Raw genomic sequence first — 21,576 nt, 5'->3', positions numbered from 1 at the left:
TAGTTAACCAATGTGCCACTTACCTGTACATGGCATCAGTAGTGGCCTTTACCATGCAGCCACAAAGCTCTTTTACCAACAAGTTTGAAGCTTAGGGAAGGTGTTTTAGAAATGCTCATGCTCACAAATAATAAAATATTGACCGTTTTATCAGTTTGATTGGAGTAGTAATTTTTGGTAATTGCATTCTTTCTCACAATAACTATACAGTCACTTAAACAATTCAAGTGTAAGTGTACAATAAGTCTCAGAAAAACACGAAGAAACAGTTACTTTTACAGCCTCCCTGAGGGCCTCCTGAGAAAGAGAACACTGAAACCGAAAACTATTGTTATTCTCTGCTCCCACTGTTAATACTGTTAATTGCCATGCATATTTGTGATTGCAGAAGAAAATTCACTCCCCAGCAGCCAGGTTCTTTCTTTTAGAGTATTACCACAGTCATAAAGCTTTGAGGAGAGACTCCAGACCCAGCCCCGGCCAGAATGGGCTGTCCCACTTCAAGTGAATAAAGAGGCTGCTCTACAGCCATGGTCACAACTTTTTTCAGCATTACCCCAGTGATGCTTGCAGGTACAGGAGTACCAGAGATGCTTCTCCTCCATCCAACCCCACAGCCTGACTCTTGGGAGTCAGCATCCACTGGAGCTTTGTAACTTTTATGAGCTTTGTAACTCATAAGGGGTCATGGAATACATTCAAAATTACAGCTTCATCTGACCTTCTACTATCTGTTCCTTCTTTCCCACTTCTGTGTTATTCCCTATTGGCTTATTCCCACTAACCTCTCTTATGGACACTTATGTCCCTTACTGTGTTCCTGCTACTACAGCCAAAGTCCTGTTCCTTTTTTTTCTCTAAATTTTTCATAATTTTTGTCTCTCTGCAAAAAACCTCCTCACCTCTACACCAGCATTTTCCCTCAGAAATGTCAGAATAGCAAGATTTTCATGCCATTGCATTACTCATTGGAATTCTGTGTATAATTAAAATTATCAGAAATTTTTCATCATACCATGATTTTATTGCAAAAATGGCAAACCTACAAATATTTGATTAGATTTCAGAAAATATGCTACTGGAAAACTGCAAAACAAAATGCTTTATGTGATTTGATGAAACTTGTTCATTTTGGAATTTTCAAAATTTTCATTCATTGACTTTGGTTGAAAAAGAATTTGTGACATTCCAAAATAAATTTTCTAAGACTGATGGTTCATAGGCATTTTCCAGTTTATGGGATATTTTGACAATATTTTACCAATAAAATAATCTTTCGTCTCAACCCAAAAATATGCAAGTGTGACCTGCTTTTTAGATCCCTTTTTTCCATGCTGTATTATTAATTGGCTACTTATATTTTTAGTTCTCAAGAGCAAGAACTCTTCATACAGTACCTGAGACAGCAGGATTCTGTCTCTGTTCTCAGGACTATCACTATAAATATGACTTGAATAATGATTGTTTGATGTAGAAATACTTGGATGAGAGACGTTGTTCTGGTTACAGCAGAAAGTTAAGGTTTACTCTTATCATGATCCTTTCCAGTTGGTGATATGATGAAGCCAGCACTTGCAGCACTGTTGCAAATTTGGTAAAAAACACATTTTGTGTCAGTCACATGTAGGGACATGCCACTAATTCATAATCCACTTCCTGAAAAAGGAAGTAATGAAAGCAGAATAAATTTTTCTGGAAGGATAGAATTGTATGTTTTGATGTAGTACAAAGTAGTAGAAGATTCTATTTAGCCAGTCTTGAGTCAAACAGTGGTCCCAACAGGCACACTCTTGAACAGATTTCCGTCCCCTCTAAAGCAGGAACCATTCATTGAGCTCTGTCTTTAAACTACATTTCACCTTATGCCATGGCTGAGTAACTGCACACATTTATTTCTGCCATATTCAGCTGCACATTATTGATGCCCTTTTAAATATGCACATAAAAACCCCCCGTTTATCACCCTCAATTAAATCTGTTCTTCTCTAATGGCACAATGTCTAGCTGCCAAATAACTTCATGCTATTTTTATTGCTCTCATTAGCTTTACTGAAATGGAGCCAAACAAAAGAATATCCTGGTAATTGAGTAATATGTCTTCCCACCTGGTCTCTGGGAGATACAGACCATTCTTATTGTTAGTTAGAAAATACTCTATTTTGTTTCAAATTGTTTACAGACAGATTTTGTTAGAAAAACAATGATTAAGCTAGTGTTTTCAAAGTTAGTTACCTAATGTATGAGTAGTTTTTATTGCTCTGGCAGGTAAATTGCCCATCTAAATTCTTTCTTCACAAAATAGTGTATTTGGAGTGGAAGGCAGAGAGCAAGTTATTAAACAAAATATGGGGGTTTTGGTAAAACATTGCATGTTGGTGTACTAGTCAGCTCAAATCAGGCAGCCCCATAGATGTGAGGTTGCTGTAGGTCCCTAACATCAGTTTCTGCCTATAGCAAAGCTGAGCAGCTGCTCCCAGTGGGTGGATACATGGACACAAAACCCACACAGGGGCCACACACATCAACAATCCCCTAATGTGTAGATTTACATACGTATGTGTGCATTTGCATGTAAAGAAATGGTCTGCCCCAGTAGCTACTTGTGGATGTTTAGCTGACCTAGTAGCTGGTCCCACATTCTCTTGCTCGCCCCAGCTGTGTGGGATCTGCATTTGAACCTGGAGGTTTGCAATCCAGCTCTTTCTTCACTGGCTAATCCAGTTGAGAGTTCACTGACATCCAAAGGCACCCCTAAGAACGGTCCACCCAGACAGGAGATAGAAATAGGGTATAATGAGATTGTGGGGTAGACTACAATGATCAGGCACATGTTTCAGTCTGGCAAGCCACAGGTTTACACTGAACGGAATTGTTTAGTACCCTTATTTCCCATTCTTGTCTCACCCCAGTCCACTTTGAACCTTTCCTTTTCTCCCCAGTGCCTTCCTTCTGCTCTGTCCCTAGTGTTCTGCCTCCTTCAGTCGGTGAGTCAGTGGGGAAGCAGGTTTGTTTGGTGAGCTACACGCGAGGACAATAGTCTGACTGTGCTTTGGTAGTCAGGTGTAGCTCATTCCCTGCACCTGACTTTCACTGATGAGGCTGCTAGAGTTCCTCCCCCAGCCCTCTCAGCTTTTATCTGGTCATGTCCTGGCCTGGGCAGATGTTGATTAGCCTTTAAACAAGTAGCGTAGCACAGTTTATGAGTAAATTTAAACTGCATCCAAAGCTCATTGCTACAAAATTTTGTTTGAAATAGATAAAGGGAACCATGTACAGTATTTTACCACTGTCTCTATCACTCTCAATGTTTAAGTGTATTTACTTAGAGTGTCAGTATCTACAACAGCTAATACAGAGTGACCTTTTCTCTCTTTATGTTTTAGAAATAAAGTAGTGATGCTTTCAGAAACACACTATTATAGAATTTTTGTTTTTCAACTTTTCAAATAATCTGATATTCATGGAAGAGAGGCATAAAAAGCTTCCTCACATGCATGAATCCCCTAGGTAGAAAATTTGATTTTATACTTTATGACTATGCTATCCATCAAAAAAATACCTAAAATTACTATAAGAAGATAGTGATTGTGGAGTTGAGCTTGATAGCTGGTAGAGATGAATGCACAGCATATTTCAAGTTCTAATATAAGTTCTAGCTTTCTGTCTCTAAAATTTTACTCTTTGGAACTTACGATTTTCTTTTCTGTTAGAGACTGCTGTAAAAATAAATCCTGAAATTATGGCTAAACCTGCAAACTTGAATATTTGAATTGAAGAAAATTGAATATTCAGGAAATGTGAGACTGGTAGAGAAGGATTACTACTGTTAGCTAAAGCATTAAATTAGTTTTTGTAGGAAAACAAAGGCAGTAGAGGTGGTATTTAGAAAAGAAAAGAAAAATTGTAGCAAATGTTCAGGTTGTAGTTTTTGTTACACTTCTACTATAAAAGAAGTGTTTAGCATTCTTTACCTTGGTTCGTCATCTGCAAAGATGATAATGGTAATTTCTTCTTCTCTTGACTTTTTTTTTCAGTTTAGGTAGTGAGAGTTCTTAAGAAAATTTCAGTCTCAGTTCTGTAAAATCAATAGGATTTAAGAGTCTAAATACTATGATGGAGATGTAAAGGTCTGTTTTCAAGACTCTGGGGGTTTGTTATTTTCCTTTTTCAAAATTGACTCAAGTCTTTCAGACTGAGAAACGTATCTCCATGGGTGAGGCAATTTGTTTTGTTCGTTATCACATCTTGACTGCTAATCAAAGGAAGGACTGCCAAGGGTTGTTAGGGGGTGACTTACAAGAGAGAAATTTTGGAAAGATATAATATAAAGCCATATATAGGCTTTTCAGGTGAAATCTAAAAGTCCTTGCCACTGGTCCCATTTTATGCAACACAGAAATATGAAGTCCCAAATCCCAGTAAATTAACTGAATATCTAGGTTCATAGCTAGTAGCAGGTACTAGGCTTCCTCACAAAATACACCAGAGAACATATGTGCCTAAAGTTGCCAGCTGGAATCAGTCACAAGAAATTCAGATCATAGACAGGCCTCAGCCCTTTATCCTCTCTGGAGCCTGTTCATCACCCTGAAGGCAGTGCTGGGTGCCTGAGGGATTCAGAGACATCCAATTAGGGCTCATTCAGAGAGGGAAAACAGAGCTCTGGTCACACTACACATCTACGGCTTTTAATTTGCTGTATAATCCCAACCATCACTGTCAATTAGAAACACATCTGTCCATGATGCTCTGGCCATGGCTAGGAACATGTATCCCTGTTGGCATTTGTGATCTCTGTGTGGGAGGGCACACTCCAGCCATGTCCACAGTACAGCTGAATGTTCTAGATGGTCTAACAGACTCTCACATTCTTGCTTTATTGGCTTCCTTTTTTATATTTTGTTTCATACAGCTGTAGTTCAGCCTTTCAAATGGTAATGAACTATGGTGTTTTGAGAGCTCCTTAAACTGTCTTTCCCCAGGCCTGAAAGATGAACGTTGTTTATCATCATGACTAATGGAAATGCCAGAGTTTTTCAGTAGAGATTGGTAAAGTACTTTTGGCTTTTGATTTCTTTAGCCACAGAAGCAGAAATTGTGTTGCACATAATGTCATTGCCAGTGGCTGATACACAGTTGTTCCTGTTCCTGCAAGCCTGAAAACGTTGCAGATAGAAAATTTTTCCATCTGTGCAGAACTGAGTAAAGACTTCTCTGTCAGTCTCAAGCAATTTATCCATCAGCAGAGCCAGGAAAGAAAGAAATGAAAGAATGCAAGAGCTAAAAGTCAATTAGAACAAGGACATGTTTCTCTCAACTCTGCTTCATGGCACCTGATTTAAGTACTGGTGTTTAGCTTTCATCTTTATTTAGTAGTATTGTCTGCACAGTTTTCAAACCTGCAGTTTTCATTATATTATATATTCCAGGAATATCTAATTCTTCTATTTTACAGGAAAATCTAATTTTTCTGTGCATTCTGAAACAGCAGTAATAGTTTCCATTTCCATCAAGGAGCGCTGCATTCTGGCATGTGATGCACAGCTGTTGAATAGTATCTAACAGCTGTGTTAAAAGGCAGAAATTCAGATAGAATGTCAGAATGCAATAACATGGTTGGAATTAAATCAAGACTTTCAAAAGGAGGCATATGATCTTTTAACTATCAGTTATTCAACCCTTGATTTTGGATCATGTTGTGGCAAATCAATATCCACTGCATCCCTTATGAAAGAATGCATTCAGTCCTAAAAGAGAGACATTACCTCATAGCATCTTCAAAAACACTAATTACCCTTTTATGAAAACATTAAATATAGGGAAGATGCACTTTAGATACAGTTATGACAAAGTGAGTATTACCTTTTTATTAGGCAAGTATTTTCAAAAAACAAGACATATCTCCAGAAGCCTTCTAAGCCCTATTTGAGTCACAAATACTGAATAGCAAGTGACCATGGAAACATTCTTATGTTATTCGTTCTTATTTTCCCTCTTTTGATGCTTATCTCATTTTATGTTTGGAGATGACAACCAGACACTTGCATGGAGTACAAAGCCAATTCTTTAAATCACCATCATGAGACAGTCTCTATGTCATGTTGATAGCTGTGTTCTAAAGTCTGTTTGGTTCTTTTTTCCCGAGTGTAGATTACCAGAACTGTAGACAGAGCTGAGTCTGTGACACTAATAGGTCCACAGTCCTTCCCTATATCCCTCTTGTTCTTTTGCACAGCCATATTACAGAAGTGGTTCACAATCATCTCATTTTCAAAAGCTCCAAAGGAAAAATACAATTTTTAATGGATTAATTTCTGCCTCTCACTATTAATTTCGTTCTTCAGTTTACAAAATCATCCCATTTTCCTTGAAAAGTGCTCTAGTAAAGATCCTTCTTGATGATGCCTCCTTTTTGTTGTATTAAAAAAATGTCATTCTTTCAGCCATTGTAATCAGTTTTTCTTTTGTCAATTCTTCCCATAGAAAGATACATACATAAAAGTAAAAAAAAATCATGTAATAGTTCTTTATCAATATGACTGTTAGCTTTAAAGCACATTGTTTTGCAAATGTTCCAACTATTTTTAGAAGTAATAAAATATTGTAAATACTGTCATATGTACATGAAATAGTTACTGTTTGTAGTTTCATTATTTCACCTTCACCTGAGAAAAATGTGCCTTTTATGAGCCTAATCATCTGGGTTCCTCATTATATAGCCCCATTTTTATGGGGCTGTAAAATTATTTTTGGGTAATTTCTGACATTAAACACTAATGTTTGTTTCTGCCATTTGTTTACAGTAATAAAAGCTGCATTGTGTTTACACCAAACTGGAATTTATATTTAAGTGGTTCACTCTTCACAGTCTTTATATGCACAAAATGCTCTGAGTGAGTTTAAAACTAACCCAGATGCAATTTTCCAGCCTGTAGCTTGGTTACACGCCTGAAACACGCCTAGATATTCCATAGTGGCATATGGGAATGTAGCCAACTGTTGTTCTCTTCCACATGGTCCACAGTAAACACGTTTTAGACTTAGCTTCATTAACTGATACTTCACTTGGCTTTGTGCTTGAAAAACATTTGTATGATGATGCATTACAGTTTCTTGATGTAGAAAATTAATTGCATACTGAAAAATTAGTCATCTGATGAACCACAAAGGATTTTTCCTCACCAAGGACACAGCTTGTTCTCATGCTATGCTACGCGGAATGGATTGCAAACATACATCTACCTGTGAATGTGCTAGGCGCAGGAGTGGAAAGCTGAGATAAGGACACCTATTGAGGCAGTAAAATATTCTTCTTTAGTTTCGAAGGCTGAGGTTGGCTACCGAGAATCCAACAGCTGACTGCAGTCGTCTCCAAGCAGGGAGTGTACTGGTGGGAGAAGCAGGAGGTTTGCTTCAAGTCGTTACGTCGTTTCTTCAGGCTAAGCCAACAGATTTAGCAGCAGCAGGGACTCCAGAGCACCCAGAGCTGTAACCTGAATTCTGAGGACATCTAGTGGTGAGAGCCCACGGCAGGGACTGGGTCTTGGTCCCAGCTGGGGACCACTTGCAAATCTGTCTTTCACCTGAAATTTACTGCAAAATCAAATACAGTAAAAACAATTGGTTGAATTTACTGAAAGAGAAATATTCTTCAGCTCAAGGGATCATGAATTCAACACTGACAGTCTTAAATATAGAGAAGTTTTGAGACTATCAAAATCATAAACTTGTTAATGAATGTTGGACTTTTTCTATTTGCCTTCTGTTTTCAGGACTTTCAGAGTTCAAGTATGTTGACCTCTTCTTTGCATCAATAGGGAAAAAAGTATATTTTTGTTGCTAAAAGGCTGCTTTCTTAGGTTAATTAATTAATTTAGAAGTTAGAACTCTAAGATAAGAACCTGGTATCCCAAGATACCAAAGAAATATGCAAGATTTGTTAATGCTAAGAAATTGTAATCCTAGCACGGCTAATCATTCAGAGACCTCTAGGAAGGCCTACCTGCTTCTCTGAGGTTCCAGTTTTCAGCTTCTGAAGTGGAACTGTTGGTGTTGCCTCACCTTTTTGAGAGAGAGCAAGAATCAATTACCTGCAATTCAAAAAGGACTTTGGTCAAGTCATGAGATACGTATTACATGCTGAGCATTGTTACTGACTGTTGCATGATGGCGTGTTTTTCAGTGAGCCCTTGATCTCATACTTCCTCCTGAGGAGAGGCAGGCATCATGAAACAGAGATTCATTTCATCAGTCCCAATTATTTTGCAGCTTGCTCTGACTACACTAGGTCTGCCTGGTAAGTACAACACTTCCTGAAACACTTGTTTTTTTCCTTAAGACACTTTCTTTAGAAAAGTCTGAGGCTTTACCCCATCTATCCTGACGAACACTGGAGCATGTACCTCTTTAAATTGCTTTCTTCTGAAGTTTGTTATGGCAACTTTGAAAATGGCTGGAGTTGTCTTTTCTTTTTACGTGATTAATTTAAGGATTGTTTGGTGGCAATGCTGAAACACTATATTCACTTTATACCTGTCACCTTCTTGGGATTTTGCATATGAATAGTTATTCTATTTGAGATAATTACATGGAACTTTAATGAAATAAAGATAAGCTTAGGTTAAAACGTCACACGCTTGTTGTTTTAAAATGAATGTGAATGCGTGGTCTGTATTCTTGGTGTAAGTTAATAAGATGCAGTCTTAACAGGAAATATTCTTAAATGTGTTTGGATTAACAGGGAATGTTTGAACAATGAATGAATACATTCAGGTTGCCAGTACCCAAAAAATTCTATCTAGCCCATTGATTTCCTTTTTTTTATAATTTTCTCACCTATAATTTACCTCAATTATGCACAAAGAATGGTATTTTAGTTCTGTTGCAAAGTTGAAATTTAATCTTGAAATAATCTGAAGATACAAAATTTTAATGTTTATGGAGACAAATCCTAAAGGTCATATATTTATTTCCCATCTTTGTCATTTAATTTTGAGATAAATATACCATTTTGAGTTTAGGTAAATAATAAATGTTCTTGTTAAAAAGCAAAATCATTCTACTAGCTGTTTTAGAAATTTGATGTAAAGTGTATTTACCTTTTTGAGAATATTGATCCTTTTCCCAGGCAGAGTTATTTGCTTAATTCAGTCCACAGTTTTGTGTCATTTTATTGTCTTCAAAAAAGGAATACTAGGTTGACTTTTATCATTCAACAATAGCATCCAAAATCGTTGGCAACTTCTAATTGAACTAGTTGGATTTTTGCACTTCTGTAGGTCAATCATACCCTGGAAAACCTCAGATAATAAGATGTCGTTCTCTAGAAAAGGAAACCTTTTCATGTTGGTGGAAGCCTGGCTCAGACGGAGGACTCCCTAACAATTACACCCTGTTCTACAGCAAGGACAGGTAACAAGTGGTGCATGTGTACTCTGTAAGTGATCAGGTGAGGGTTTTGTCAGACCAAGAGAATGACAACATTCATTTGTAAAGTTGTTTTTATGAATTCATTTTAATCTTAGATAGACAACAGGGGCTGCATAAAATCCATGGCTTCTCTTGTTGGAAGAAAACATGACTACTAAAAGCCCCAAATCTTCAGCCTGTCCGTCCTGAAACTCATCTACCAAAAATCACACTTGTCTGAAGATGTGCTGGAAACAAAGGCATGGTTGCCCATCTTTTTGGGAAGCACAAGCTTTCAGCTGAATGGGGTCCCCTCTGAGCACTGAAGCATAAGGGCACCACAGGGCAGCAGATCTCCCATCACCCCAACCATGGAGCAGGGCAGGAGGGGGGCAGCCCAGCCCTGGGCATTGGTCACCTCCTTGGGGACAGGGACAGGCTGAGGCCACGCTGGGCTGGGACATCAGCTCATGGGTTGGGCTCAGGGGGCTGTGACTGGGAAAGGCAGGACTGTGTGGAGCTGGAGACCAGCTAAACTGGGGACCTGGCTCCCTGGTCCCCATGGAGGGGCTGGGCAGGGTCAGTGAGGGCTGCTGCAGCCCTGCCAAGGAGCTTGTCCATTACCGTGCACACTAAAACCCCCTCCGGACTATGGTAATTTTTTTCTCCTGTTGGTTTTGTGGTCAGTGGTTCCCAGAATGCCATGAAATTAGACATGGGTGTAACATCTCAAAAATTAATATTTTGGTAATTATCACTCCCTCATCCTGCTGAGGAATGAAGTGTATATGTTTGGCAACTTTACTTAAACTGTCCATCTTTGTTTAACTTTGTACTTTCTTCCTGAAAACAGTCTTTGAACAGGGACAAGCAAGCAGGGAGGTTTAGAGACTAAGTTTTTTTATAAATCCAGGGAGATTAAGAATAGGTAAGATAAAGCCTCAGAAATCACTGCAACATTTAAACATTCCAAATCACTGAGCAGAAAAAAATGCAGTCTTTAATGGAGTTACCACACACAACAATAATTTGGGAACTTCTTTTTATGAAAGCCTAGATGTTTCAGTCTTCATCAAAAAGCTTAATGAACATTTTAATTCACTGCCCAGAGCCATTTTGCTTAGGGAAGGATAGGAGTGTTTATCCATTTATTAAATTTGCTGAAACCAGGCTCTGACAAGCATTTTAGACCTGGGCCACAATTGCCTTTCTAGGAGGCTGTACTCGTGTGTCCATCAGTCTCTTCTCTCAGGGCATGGTGATAGGACAAGAGGAAACAGCCTCAAACTGCACTAGAGGAGGTTCAGGTTGGACCTCAGGAAGAATTTCTTCACTGAAGGGAGGGGTAGGCATTGGATGGAATGGGCTACCCAGGGAGATGGGCTGTCACCATTTCTGGAGGTGTTCAAGAAATGACTGGACATTGCACTTGGTGCTTTGGTCTGGTTGACAAGGTGGTCAAAGCTTGACTTGACAAGCTTAGAGGTCTTTTCCAACCTAAATGATTCTCCAACCTTGCTGAAAACAAACTAACCAATAAATGAGCTCTTTGCCATAGGGCCCGTAAGTTTAATTTCTCAGGGTGATATGCAAAGATATTTAGCAACTTATCTAATTGAAGTAAATATTTTTAATTTCCCTCTTACATGCTTATAAATATTGTTAAAATTTCTTTGTTTTGTCTGTGGAAATTTCTGTTTCTGTTATTTTGTTGATTTATTCCTATGTATAAACAAAGGAGAGAAAGGATTTATCAAAACAACTGCAGTAAAAATGTAAATGAAGCATTTATGGTAATGTCATTGATATGTTTGATATGTACATATGAAACATATGTACCAAATGTTTCCCAGAGATGGGATTATAGATATATATATAATATTAAAGTATAATAAATATATATGTTTAAATTTATTTAAATTTCTGGTTATTCTATATCTATATAAATTATATATGTGATTTTTTTATATATAACACACAAACATTTTAGATTTTTCTGCTGAATCTAGTCCGTTGCTAGAATATTATCTGCTTTGCTTCATTTCCTAAATTTTTCAATAATTTTGTTTCAGTGAAGAAAAAATCTATGAATGTCCAGACTACCTAACATCAGGTCCAAATTCCTGCTACTTTGATAAAAACCACACTAATCCCTGGACAACATATATTATCACCGTAATGGCAACAAATGAAATTGGAAGTAACAGCTCAGATCCTCAGCATGTGGATGTAACTTCCATAGGTAAAATCAAAGAATGAAATGGAAAACAAACTAGTTGGAGATGTGTGCAGTTTTTAATCCCAGAATAGGTAGTGGTGAAAGATTTTTTTCCTCATGATGTACAACTTCCTATTGAGAAGTGTTTATTTACAGATAACCTAAAATATGCATGTTAAATGTATGTGAAAACTGCATTTTAATTCTAAGTTAAGTAACTACATACTTGATTGTAGGAATTTCATGTATGAATATGTAAAAATTTTAACTTGAGCTGAAAAATTTGCTTCACTTTCTAGTTGTCTGCAGTATTTTAATTAGACTCAATGTAGATTACAAAATTTTCAAATTAGGTTAAACTACCAAATACTTCAAATGTAAAAATCTTTTTAACTGCTGGCATTGCAGTCTTGAAAGGGTAAAAACAATTTCCTGAGCATTATGCAGGCTTTTTGTAGAACTTTATATTCCTGACTTCAATCTTGTTTCCGCACACATATAATATATCATTTTAATTATAATATACTTAGTTTTTCTGGCTATGAAAGAGCTGACATTCTAGTTTTCCAGGAGTGGCCTTATAAAATTATGATTTGTATTTCCCTAGCCTGACAAATTCAGAATAAAGTTTAAGGTTTGATGATACTGTTGGAAATCAGGAGGTAGTTAAACTTATTGAGGGAAAAGGAAAAATGTAAGGCTTCTTTATTATTCTTTTACAGTGCTGAAATATCTGAAAATAATATGATGACATACAAAATATAAAGGAGGTGTTTTTTTTTCTGAGAGAAAATTAAATAGCACACTTTCAATTCATTTATACAGTTCAGCCAGATGCTCCTGTGAACCTCTCTCTAGAAACAAACACATATGCTAACCTGTCATACCTTTGGGCAAAATGGTCTCCACCCCCATTAGCTGATGCCAGCTCTAATTCTCATATGTATCACTATGAGCTACGACTAAAGCCTGAGGAAAAGGAAGAGTGGGAGGTAAGGAAAGAATATATTTATTTTATAAGTGATCTGTTCATTATTATAAATTCTTTATTCAAGTGAATTCTCTTGTCTCAGTTTAATTGGTCCTATAAAAATGTAAGAATAGAAAAATTATTGCAACCAGATCTGATTAAATAAGGAAAATTACTGGAGTGGTCTGTGAAATTCAATATATTTACATAATCATCCTAATATTATGTATGACAAAACCCAGTTTTCATCATCCTCTTCAACATGATCATTTGGAGGCAACCTGCCCCTCAGAAATTCTGTTGTGGCCCGCTCACATTTAACCATTCCATTGACATTCCCCACCTGTTGCCAAATTTGTAGGAATCAGCTTCAGCAGTGGTACAGCTGAGTTTTCAGGATAAAATGTCATTCTTAAACTTATAGTCATGTGTCCTAAATGCTGCTTAGCTTGTTGCTGCTTAATGATGGAGAATGCTATGCATTTTGAAATAGTTCTGAGGAGAAATTAGAAGAGTCTGAGAAAGTGACTTAAAGCCACTGAGAAGTATTTCAGTGGAGGTTTATATGTGGGCTGGACTACTTGTAATGCTCTTTGCATTATGGATCTGATGGCATATTAGGAAGTCTACAGTTTAATATTTTCTTGAATATCAGAATCAGCAGTGATTTTTTTCTGCTAAATCATGCTTTTGCTTCTTGGTAACTGATATCTTATAAATAGCCAACTTGAATCCCTGACCTTCAGAAGTCAGTACCTCGTGCCTGTTCCTTTATGGTTTATTCGTCGAAGTGGTCCAATTCTTTATTATTTTCCCAGTCCATTTTCTTTTACAGACAGTATCTGTAGGAATGCAGACGCACTATGAGGTGAGCAGCCTGAAAGCTGGGGTGAAGTACGTTGTTCAGGTGCGTTGCATGCTAGACCTCGGAGAATGGAGCGAGTGGAGCTCAGAAAGAAGCATTCAGATCCCCAAAGGTGAGTGGATGATTGCTGCTCTGTAAATTGCTTTTAAAGTGTGGCAGGTTCAATGCTGTGAAGGTGCTTAAATGACAATCCTGAAAACCTGGCCTCTCTCATGGGTACTTTGTAGTGCTCAGTGCATTTTACCATATTTCCTGTGTAATTGCTTTGTTAATCTTGTTGTTGTGGTCAGGACCCTCTGCTGAAACTAGCTATGATGAAAAAGGTGGGATTTACTAGGAAGTCACTTCTGATACAGACATGCCTAAATAATTTATTGTCCCTATCCCTTTATTTAAAAACCATGTTGATTTTATCTGTAGCTATAAATATCAGGTAATGTTTTTTGTATAAGAGCCCGGACAGAAAGCCCTGATGGTCCTTACAGATATTATCACATGGAAGTCACTATCTGTGTTTTACTGAATTTGAGTAGACACATTAAACATGTATGACATCATATCTTGTTGCAAGACACTTTAACCTCAAAACTTCTTCAGTTAGTAGTTGTATTATTCACTATTTGGCATGGATATTGTTTAAGTACTGTTAATAGAAAAATATTTTTTAAATGTCCCATTTTCAGATCAGCCTTAGGCAATTATAAATTTGAAAAATCAATCTCTCTGCTGTACATAGTAGAAAATATATATTATTGATGTAATAGGAATATTTTTGCCACAAATACACAACTGTAAAAGTTTTAATCACCTCAGCATTTTGATGAGCATCATCCTATTCAAAATTCAAGCAATTTTCTCTGCCCAGTTCTTAAGTGCTGTTCTTGAAACTATAAAAACTTGCTCAGGAGCAATCATGCAAGTAGCCTGAGTACTGAACATGAAAACATTACAGTGAAATATGAGACGTGCCTCTTTGTATATTTGAGTACTTCAGAAGAAAATTACTGGCAAGAATGCCAACAAATAGACATACATTTACATTCTTCCTTTTTACCTAAAATCAAAAAAGAAAATTACAGCATTCCTTTTAAACAAACAGAATAGTCTTTAAACACATCTTTTGGAAAAAATATTTGTTTTGTATGTAGTGGTTTAAGCCCAGCTGGCAACAAACTATCACACAGCTGCCCACTTATATATCACCATGGTGGAATGAAGGGAAGAATCAAAGGTAAAATCTGTGGGTTGGGATAAGAACAGTTCAATCATTAAGACAAAGTAAAATGTAATAATAATAATAATAATAATTGTAGATGATGATGATGATGATGATGATGATGATGATGATGGTAATAAAAAAGGGAGAAAAAATTCTGGACAATATATTTTCTCACCCAATGCTGATAAATGCCAGCTGCATTTCTGAATCCTGATGAGCACTGGTTCTGGGTAACTCCCAAATTCGTATGCTGTAGGTGATGTTCTGGGGAACAGGTGACCTTTGGTCAGGTCACTTATCTATCTGTAGTCACTCCCAACATTTTTTTTCTATTTTGTAGCTCTTCACTGATGGTGCAGGAGACACAAAAAAGTGCCCTTGGTTTAGGATAAACATGACTTAGTGACAAAATATCCCTTTATTATGAAAATTATTCTCATACTGTATCCAAACCACAGCACTATATGAGTTACTGAGGAGAAATTATGCTAGCTGAAACCAGAACACCATAGAAAATAGATTGGATAGTAGAGTGTATTTTAAATAACTCTGTAGAGCCTGCTATGACTGTATTTCAACATTCCTTATTAGATTTTGGGGCGGAAGAAAGGCACAGGCAGAAAACTAAAACTGTTCTTCAGTGCAGCTGCAGTGAGAGAGAATTCTGAATCCAGGTGAAAGTAGCAAGTTGTTGCCCTAAGAACAAATGGTCCCTCCTTTCCTGTGCCACTCCGAAGCAAGTTTTTCTTTTTCCCTGTTCCTGTTTTTCTGTTTTCCTGTTTTTCTATTTTCCTGTTCTCTGTTTGACTTTATTTTGCAAATTCAAGGTGGACCTAATGGATTAAACTTACTAATTAGTTCATTTCTTTATCTCTTACAGAAAGGTTACCTCCCGAAAAGCCTATAATAATAAAGTGCCGTTCTCCTGAAAAAGAAACATTTACTTGTTGGTGGAAACCTGCTTCAGCTGGAGGACTCTTGACCAAACACACTTTGCTTTACAGCAAAGAGGGGTAATAAGTGCTGTGTAGTTATTCAGTGTTATGTTGGAAGGACCTGGAAAATCAGTCCTCATTGGTTTCTTATTTTGGGAGACGCCATTTTCTGTAGTCCATAGTTTTGTCCATGTTATGGCATCACAGTAAAGCAGCAGCATGTCTAAGATTGAAATATTAAATCTTGGTCTCTTTATAATGGCAGGTACACAATTACTGTGAATTCTGTCTTTTCATTGCTCATCAACAGCGTGTTAGTGAACAGTGCAACTGCACAGTCCTAAAACTCTTCAACTACGCAGTCTTAGAAATGAAACTTTCCAAAATTAGCAGATACTAAAATTTTTATCTTATGATAAGGCTTGTTTTGCACTAGCATTCATAAGGCATGAATGTTTCCTAGTTTCTGTAGTAATCTTTCCTTGGAACTCCGATAAAGTGATAAACATTCATTTTAAAGAAAGAGTCAATAAGTCTTGTGAACATTTTTTGGTCCTTTTTAGTTCACCTAGAACTGCTCTACTTTGCAATTACCTAAATAGATGCTAAACTCTGTAACTGTCAGCTGAGAGCCCACTCTTAATGTAAAAAGACAGATACTGGTCCAGCCAGGTATGGCGGAGTGAGAGGTCCACATCCACAGCTTTTTCTTTTGTTACTGTACATCTAGGAAGAGCATGAAAACAAAGACTTAGTAGTAAAATTTCTCTCCTACCCCTCCTCTGACTTTGGGAAGCTTGGGTATGGATGTGAAGGAGAGTACAAAGTAAATTTCTTTTTTTTAACAGTTAAGAGATGAAAGACCAAATAAATTCTCAAAGCATATTAGTGTAATATGCAGAATTCCTGTAAGTGTGAGATGAACATTGGAAATACATAATTTTTAATAGATAGGTTAGAAGACTTCAGCCGTCACTTCTACTCAGTCTCTGAAATGTGCAAGGGCTCTAGGCCGTGCAGTGAACAGTGGCTTTCAGAGAATGAAGAGCTGTGCTGTACTAGCCCACAGCTGCATCTGCAATAGCATAAATGCTTCAGGCTTTCTGGTGTTTACTTGGTGGGGAAAACGCTTAGCACAGTCTCTGAGACTGTCCAATGGCTCTTTAGTCTGGAAGCAGTTTTCTGATTTTCTTCACATTGCCAGGTGTGAAAAGTCAGATCCAGCCCTAAATAATGCTGAAGTACAAGTAACCAAAATCAGGTGTTGCAGTCTGTGTAACCTAATCACTGGGATTCTTTCATTTCAGAGAAGAAAAAGTTTATGAATGTCCAGATTACAAAACTGCAGGCCCCAATTCGTGCTACTTCGATAAAAAGCACACCTCTTTCTGGACCATATACAATATTACTGTGAGGGCAACTAATGAAATGGGAAGTAATGTCTCTGATCCTCATTATGTGGATGTGACTTACATAGGTAAGAGTTAAAAAGTAGTTTCTGTGGAACCAAATTATTCAGAATCATGGGTTTTGACACAAGAATTTTAATTCCAGCTCTCCTTGTATGTAGTATTATATTCAAGTTTAAAACGTATACAAATAAGATATTCCTTCCTGTAATAACAAATCAATATTCATCCCTTTACCATCTTATTTTCTGAAGAAGCCAAAAATGCTAAAAGCTTTAAAATTATGTTCAGATAAATATTTATTGGTTTTCCATATTTCTTGTAGTCAAACCCTAAGAAACATCGTCCATCTAAAATCTTTTTTCCACGGTAAAAGCAACAGAAATCAATTTGATCTTTTAACTAATAATATTTAAATCTGATTACCCAGAATAGTTTCCAGACCCAAGAGAAGCTGCATTAGTGCTTTTTATAACAATACACTGACAGTCTTTTTATAAGACTTTTTCTACAGAGTGACTGTGGACAAGTAATTATGGTTTTATCTAAGGGAAAGGAACATTATCCTTGATAACCATTTTGTTGTCAAGGATCTGGCTGCCAGGAGTCTGGCAACTGGAAAAAGGCTGCTGGAGAAATGGCTTTATACTTTACTTCAGTGCAATGACCCAGTGAATCTTTGATCAGACAATGGTAAAATATATGCACAATATGCAGAAGCTCTACCTCTTAACTGAGGGAGATGCAAGTCTGACTCCTTTGTTCTGTTTTGGTTTATTTTTGAAATACAGACAGAGCTTTAATGTGCTGTTTCGGTTTACTTTTCAGTATCCTTACTTAGAAGTGTAGGTGTTATGTGGCTGTGTTTTCTGAATGTAAAAGATGGAGGAAACAAGTTTCATTAGCTGCATCCATGTTTTCAGTGTTCCTTTGATAAGATTATAGTAGAACACAACTTTCAAAACATAACATCAAATATGTTAACTTCAAAATACATTTGTGGGGAAAAGTAACCATAAATGGAAATGAAGGAAAAAATGTTTATTATGAGAAATACTTAAGGCAAATCTCAACATGAGTTTAATATACTTACTACTACTTACTACTATTCGGGGGGGGGTTTAAAATTCCTAAATCCATACTTAATTTATCTGAAAACTCTTGATTTCTATATTCCAGTAGCAGTTCTAAATTACCAGACCCAGTGGAGGTGGCAACTATTCACTCACATCATTTTATATTTCTACCTAAGCTGCAAGGAAGAAAGTCACTTAGATTCTTATTGACAGTTCTTTTATTTCAACAGTACAGCCAGATCCTCCTGTGAATATAACCCTGGAATTAAAAAAGTCAATGAAGAGAAAACCGTATCTGGTCCTGACGTGGTCTCCACCCCCACAGGCTGATGTCAGATCTGGATGGCTTACCCTTGAATATGAATTGCGACTAAAGCCTGAAGAAGGAGAGGAATGGGAGGTAAAGATGTTACAAGTTTTTGCTAGATAATATTTTCTGACCAGCTAGATTTTGTCAGCCAGGTCCCATGCCTGAATGTAATGAAGCAGACACTCTAAATAGTTCATAATTTTTTCAAAAGTGCTTGTGTGACCTGTGATTTCCTGCTAGTATCTCAGATGCTGCTGTTCAATAGCAGGTGATTAAGTATTTGTTTTTAATTTTGGTCATTATTTATTAATCATATTGGCATTGTAGTTTAAATTGTTCCTTCTCATTTAGTCATGTTTCTTTCATGATAATTTGTTCTTAATCACAGGTACTTCTTAGATAACAGAAAGCCTCAATGGCATTACGTAAATAATTTAAATTTATATAAATAACCATTAGATAGTAACTGTAGTGGTCACACAACAATAATAATTTTTTATGGATGTACAACTTAAACAGCTGAGTGGTATATTAAAGACTCCAGCTATTGGTATTTGACTCCATGCCGTTCTTGTCTGCAGAACTTCCAAACCACCTCTGTATCTCCTCCTGCCTTCCCCCTCCCACTGCACTTTCCTCTGGCCATTGCAAGACCTACTTTTTATTACCCTGTGCATTTCCACAACTCCACATTCCCTCTTCCTCTCTGCATTTTCTTTCTCCATCTCTGTTTTCTTCCTCCCTCATTAATCTCTGCCTCCTCCTCTTCCTGTCACCATTGCAGTTCCTACCATTACCACAGCTCCTCACCTATTTGCCATAAATTCATGATGTGTTTTTATACAGCAGTTTAATTTGCACCAGAGTCAGATCTCATTCCCACCTCCTAGAAAGCTAAACTATAGAAATAAAATTAATGTACCATTATTCCATGCCTACTTAACAATTATTAGGAAAAGATATCCAGAATCATTCTGTATTCCCATCTTGATTACCAAAACCTCAACTGTGACATTTATTTTATTTTCAGACTATTTTTGTTGGACAGCAAACACAATGCAAAATGTTCAGTTTAAATCCTGGAAAGAGGTACATTGTACAGATTCACTGCAAACCAGACCACCATGGACTGTGGAGTGAGTGGAGCCCAGAAATGTATATTGAGATCCCTACTGGTGAGTGACCGGCGTCCCTTCTGTAATTATTACATGCAAGTTAATGTTATATTTGTTGTTAGCTGTTTGTGGCATCCATGCAGATCCCTTAGTTTCCCTAGGACAGATAAGAACATCATTGCTAAGGTAACCAAATCTTTATCATCTCTGCACCATATCCAAATACCTTTCCCCTTCATTACTTTCTGATAGAGTTAAGAGGTTGAATAATTTCTTTGCTTATTTAAACCATGTCCTTTCTGTCTGTTGCCTCATTTGTTCTCTTTATGGTAGTTTTTAATTAAAAGAACATTGGCAACTGCATTAAAACTGTGACAGAGACAACAAAGAGCGACTGCCTTCAGACAGTAACAGCTCTTCATTACTCTTTATCTGGAATTAATATGAAATAACCACTTCAGTATAAAAAGTGTTACATTACAATAAAAATCCTTCAAAATATGTAATCCTAGGTCACTTTACCCAGCATTTAATTAATTGTATGATATGTATTTAATAATGCAATGACTACAGGTTTAGTACAACTGGATTTGAACCCAATCTGTATAATTGGCTGTGACAAAATTTTCCTTTCCATGCATTTTTGTATGATTTTTCCAAGACAGTTTATTTCCTGTGCAGTACCATTAGTAAAAATTATATTCATTATTTGATATTACAGGGATTGTTGAGATCTGTCTGTGCTGCTGAAGGCCTCTGTTCGATAATAAATCTGTCAGTTTAGGCCAATTTTTAAAGTAAAAGTAATTTGTGAGGTTTTTTTGGCATGCTGACATATGCTAGATGTGTGTCCTTGAATAATTCTGTTTTTTCTTAGACTTTAGAGTAAAAGATATGGTTGTGTGGATCATCGTTGGTGTCCTGTCATCTCTTATATGTTTAATTATGAGCTGGATAATGATTATGAAAGGGTACAGGTAAGCCACCAATTCCACAATTGCATGGAGTCCAAGATCAAAGAAAACTTTTCAAAAATAGACTTCTAATATTTGATTCAATATCCTCTAGCATTTACTTTAGCGTATAAACTATTAGTTATAGGTATTTGACTTAATTTGCAACTGATAAAACAGTGTTCCTGCTTCTTAAGGAAGCCAGGCTAAATTCTCAGTTAGAGATAGCTCTGTTAGATCTGACTAATCTTGGTTAGTCATGTAATATTCATCAGACATTACTTGGAGTATCCCTGTTCTGTAGGAGACATGTTTTTGGGTTTTGTCATAATTTCCTAAAGTAAACAAGGTTATATTATGAGATTGTCTCTCTGCCAGCCTCTCTATCAATTTCCAAAATGATTTCTTAGAATCCTGGTTAATTTCAATCAAATTTGAAAGAGAAAGGTGTTGCAAAGATTATTGCTTTTGTACAAGTCTGACAAAAAATACTGGCTGAGCAGAAGAAAGGGATGGAAACTGTGGTTGGAAAAGCCATCCTGTTTAGCAGTAGTCAGGTGACAGTCAAACATGCACAGACAGCCCCACTAGCCCTCCTGAGCTGTGCCTCACTTCACTCTTTCTTGGGCAGTGGTGAATTTACAATGGTATTAGAGAACTGGAGGTTAAGGGACAGATGACAATTAAAAGGACATTAATAATTTTACTTTTCCAGTTAAATAACTTTTGTATTACTAGTGTATTTTTAAAATTCATCTAAGTTGCTTTATAATTAATCTAGTGTGTTTTTTATAATTCATCTAAGTATGAGCTGTAACCGGATTTGTCAATTTGTCAACACAGCTTGAGAGGCAGACAGGAGACATAGGTCCAACTGGGACATATAATATATGGGAGAAGTGTTTAAAATCTCAGTCATATTCTGAGGAAGTGGGAGAACAAATAGTGAGCTAGTGTCTGTATTTACAGCTGGTATGTTTGCTCCGGGTTTTTTTTTAGAATGATGGCCTTTATCCTGCCACCAGTTCCAGGACCAAAGATAAAAGGCGTAGATACACATCTGCTGGAGGTGAGTACCACAGCCAACAACAAAAGAAT

At 36.9% G+C, this 21,576-nt stretch overlaps 1 protein-coding gene across 7 annotated transcripts in view; it reads left to right on the top strand.

Annotated features, from left to right (window-relative positions):
* PRLR (prolactin receptor) overlaps positions 1-21,576 on the top strand; it is a 149,383-nt gene that overhangs the window by 118,828 nt on the left and 8,979 nt on the right. For all 7 annotated transcript variants that reach the window (XM_064735640.1, XM_064735636.1, XM_064735635.1 and 4 more), the window contains 11 exons: positions 8,183-8,296; positions 9,279-9,411; positions 11,481-11,650; positions 12,452-12,618; positions 13,432-13,573; positions 15,561-15,693; positions 16,923-17,092; positions 18,331-18,500; positions 19,441-19,585; positions 20,403-20,502; positions 21,478-21,547. In XM_064735640.1, the coding sequence (XP_064591710.1) occupies positions 8,227-8,296; positions 9,279-9,411; positions 11,481-11,650; positions 12,452-12,618; positions 13,432-13,573; positions 15,561-15,693; positions 16,923-17,092; positions 18,331-18,500; positions 19,441-19,585; positions 20,403-20,502; positions 21,478-21,547 (1,470 nt within the window). In that variant the 5' untranslated portion in view covers positions 8,183-8,226. The remainder of the gene's footprint in view (positions 1-8,182; positions 8,297-9,278; positions 9,412-11,480; positions 11,651-12,451; positions 12,619-13,431; positions 13,574-15,560; positions 15,694-16,922; positions 17,093-18,330; positions 18,501-19,440; positions 19,586-20,402; positions 20,503-21,477; positions 21,548-21,576) is intronic.

This window comes from Zonotrichia leucophrys, chromosome Z, assembly GCF_028769735.1.
Source record: "Zonotrichia leucophrys gambelii isolate GWCS_2022_RI chromosome Z, RI_Zleu_2.0, whole genome shotgun sequence".
Classification (NCBI taxonomy): Eukaryota; Metazoa; Chordata; class Aves; order Passeriformes; family Passerellidae; genus Zonotrichia; species Zonotrichia leucophrys.
The sequence above is the reverse complement of the archived record's forward strand: the minus strand, read 5'-3'. Positions and strand labels throughout refer to the sequence as shown.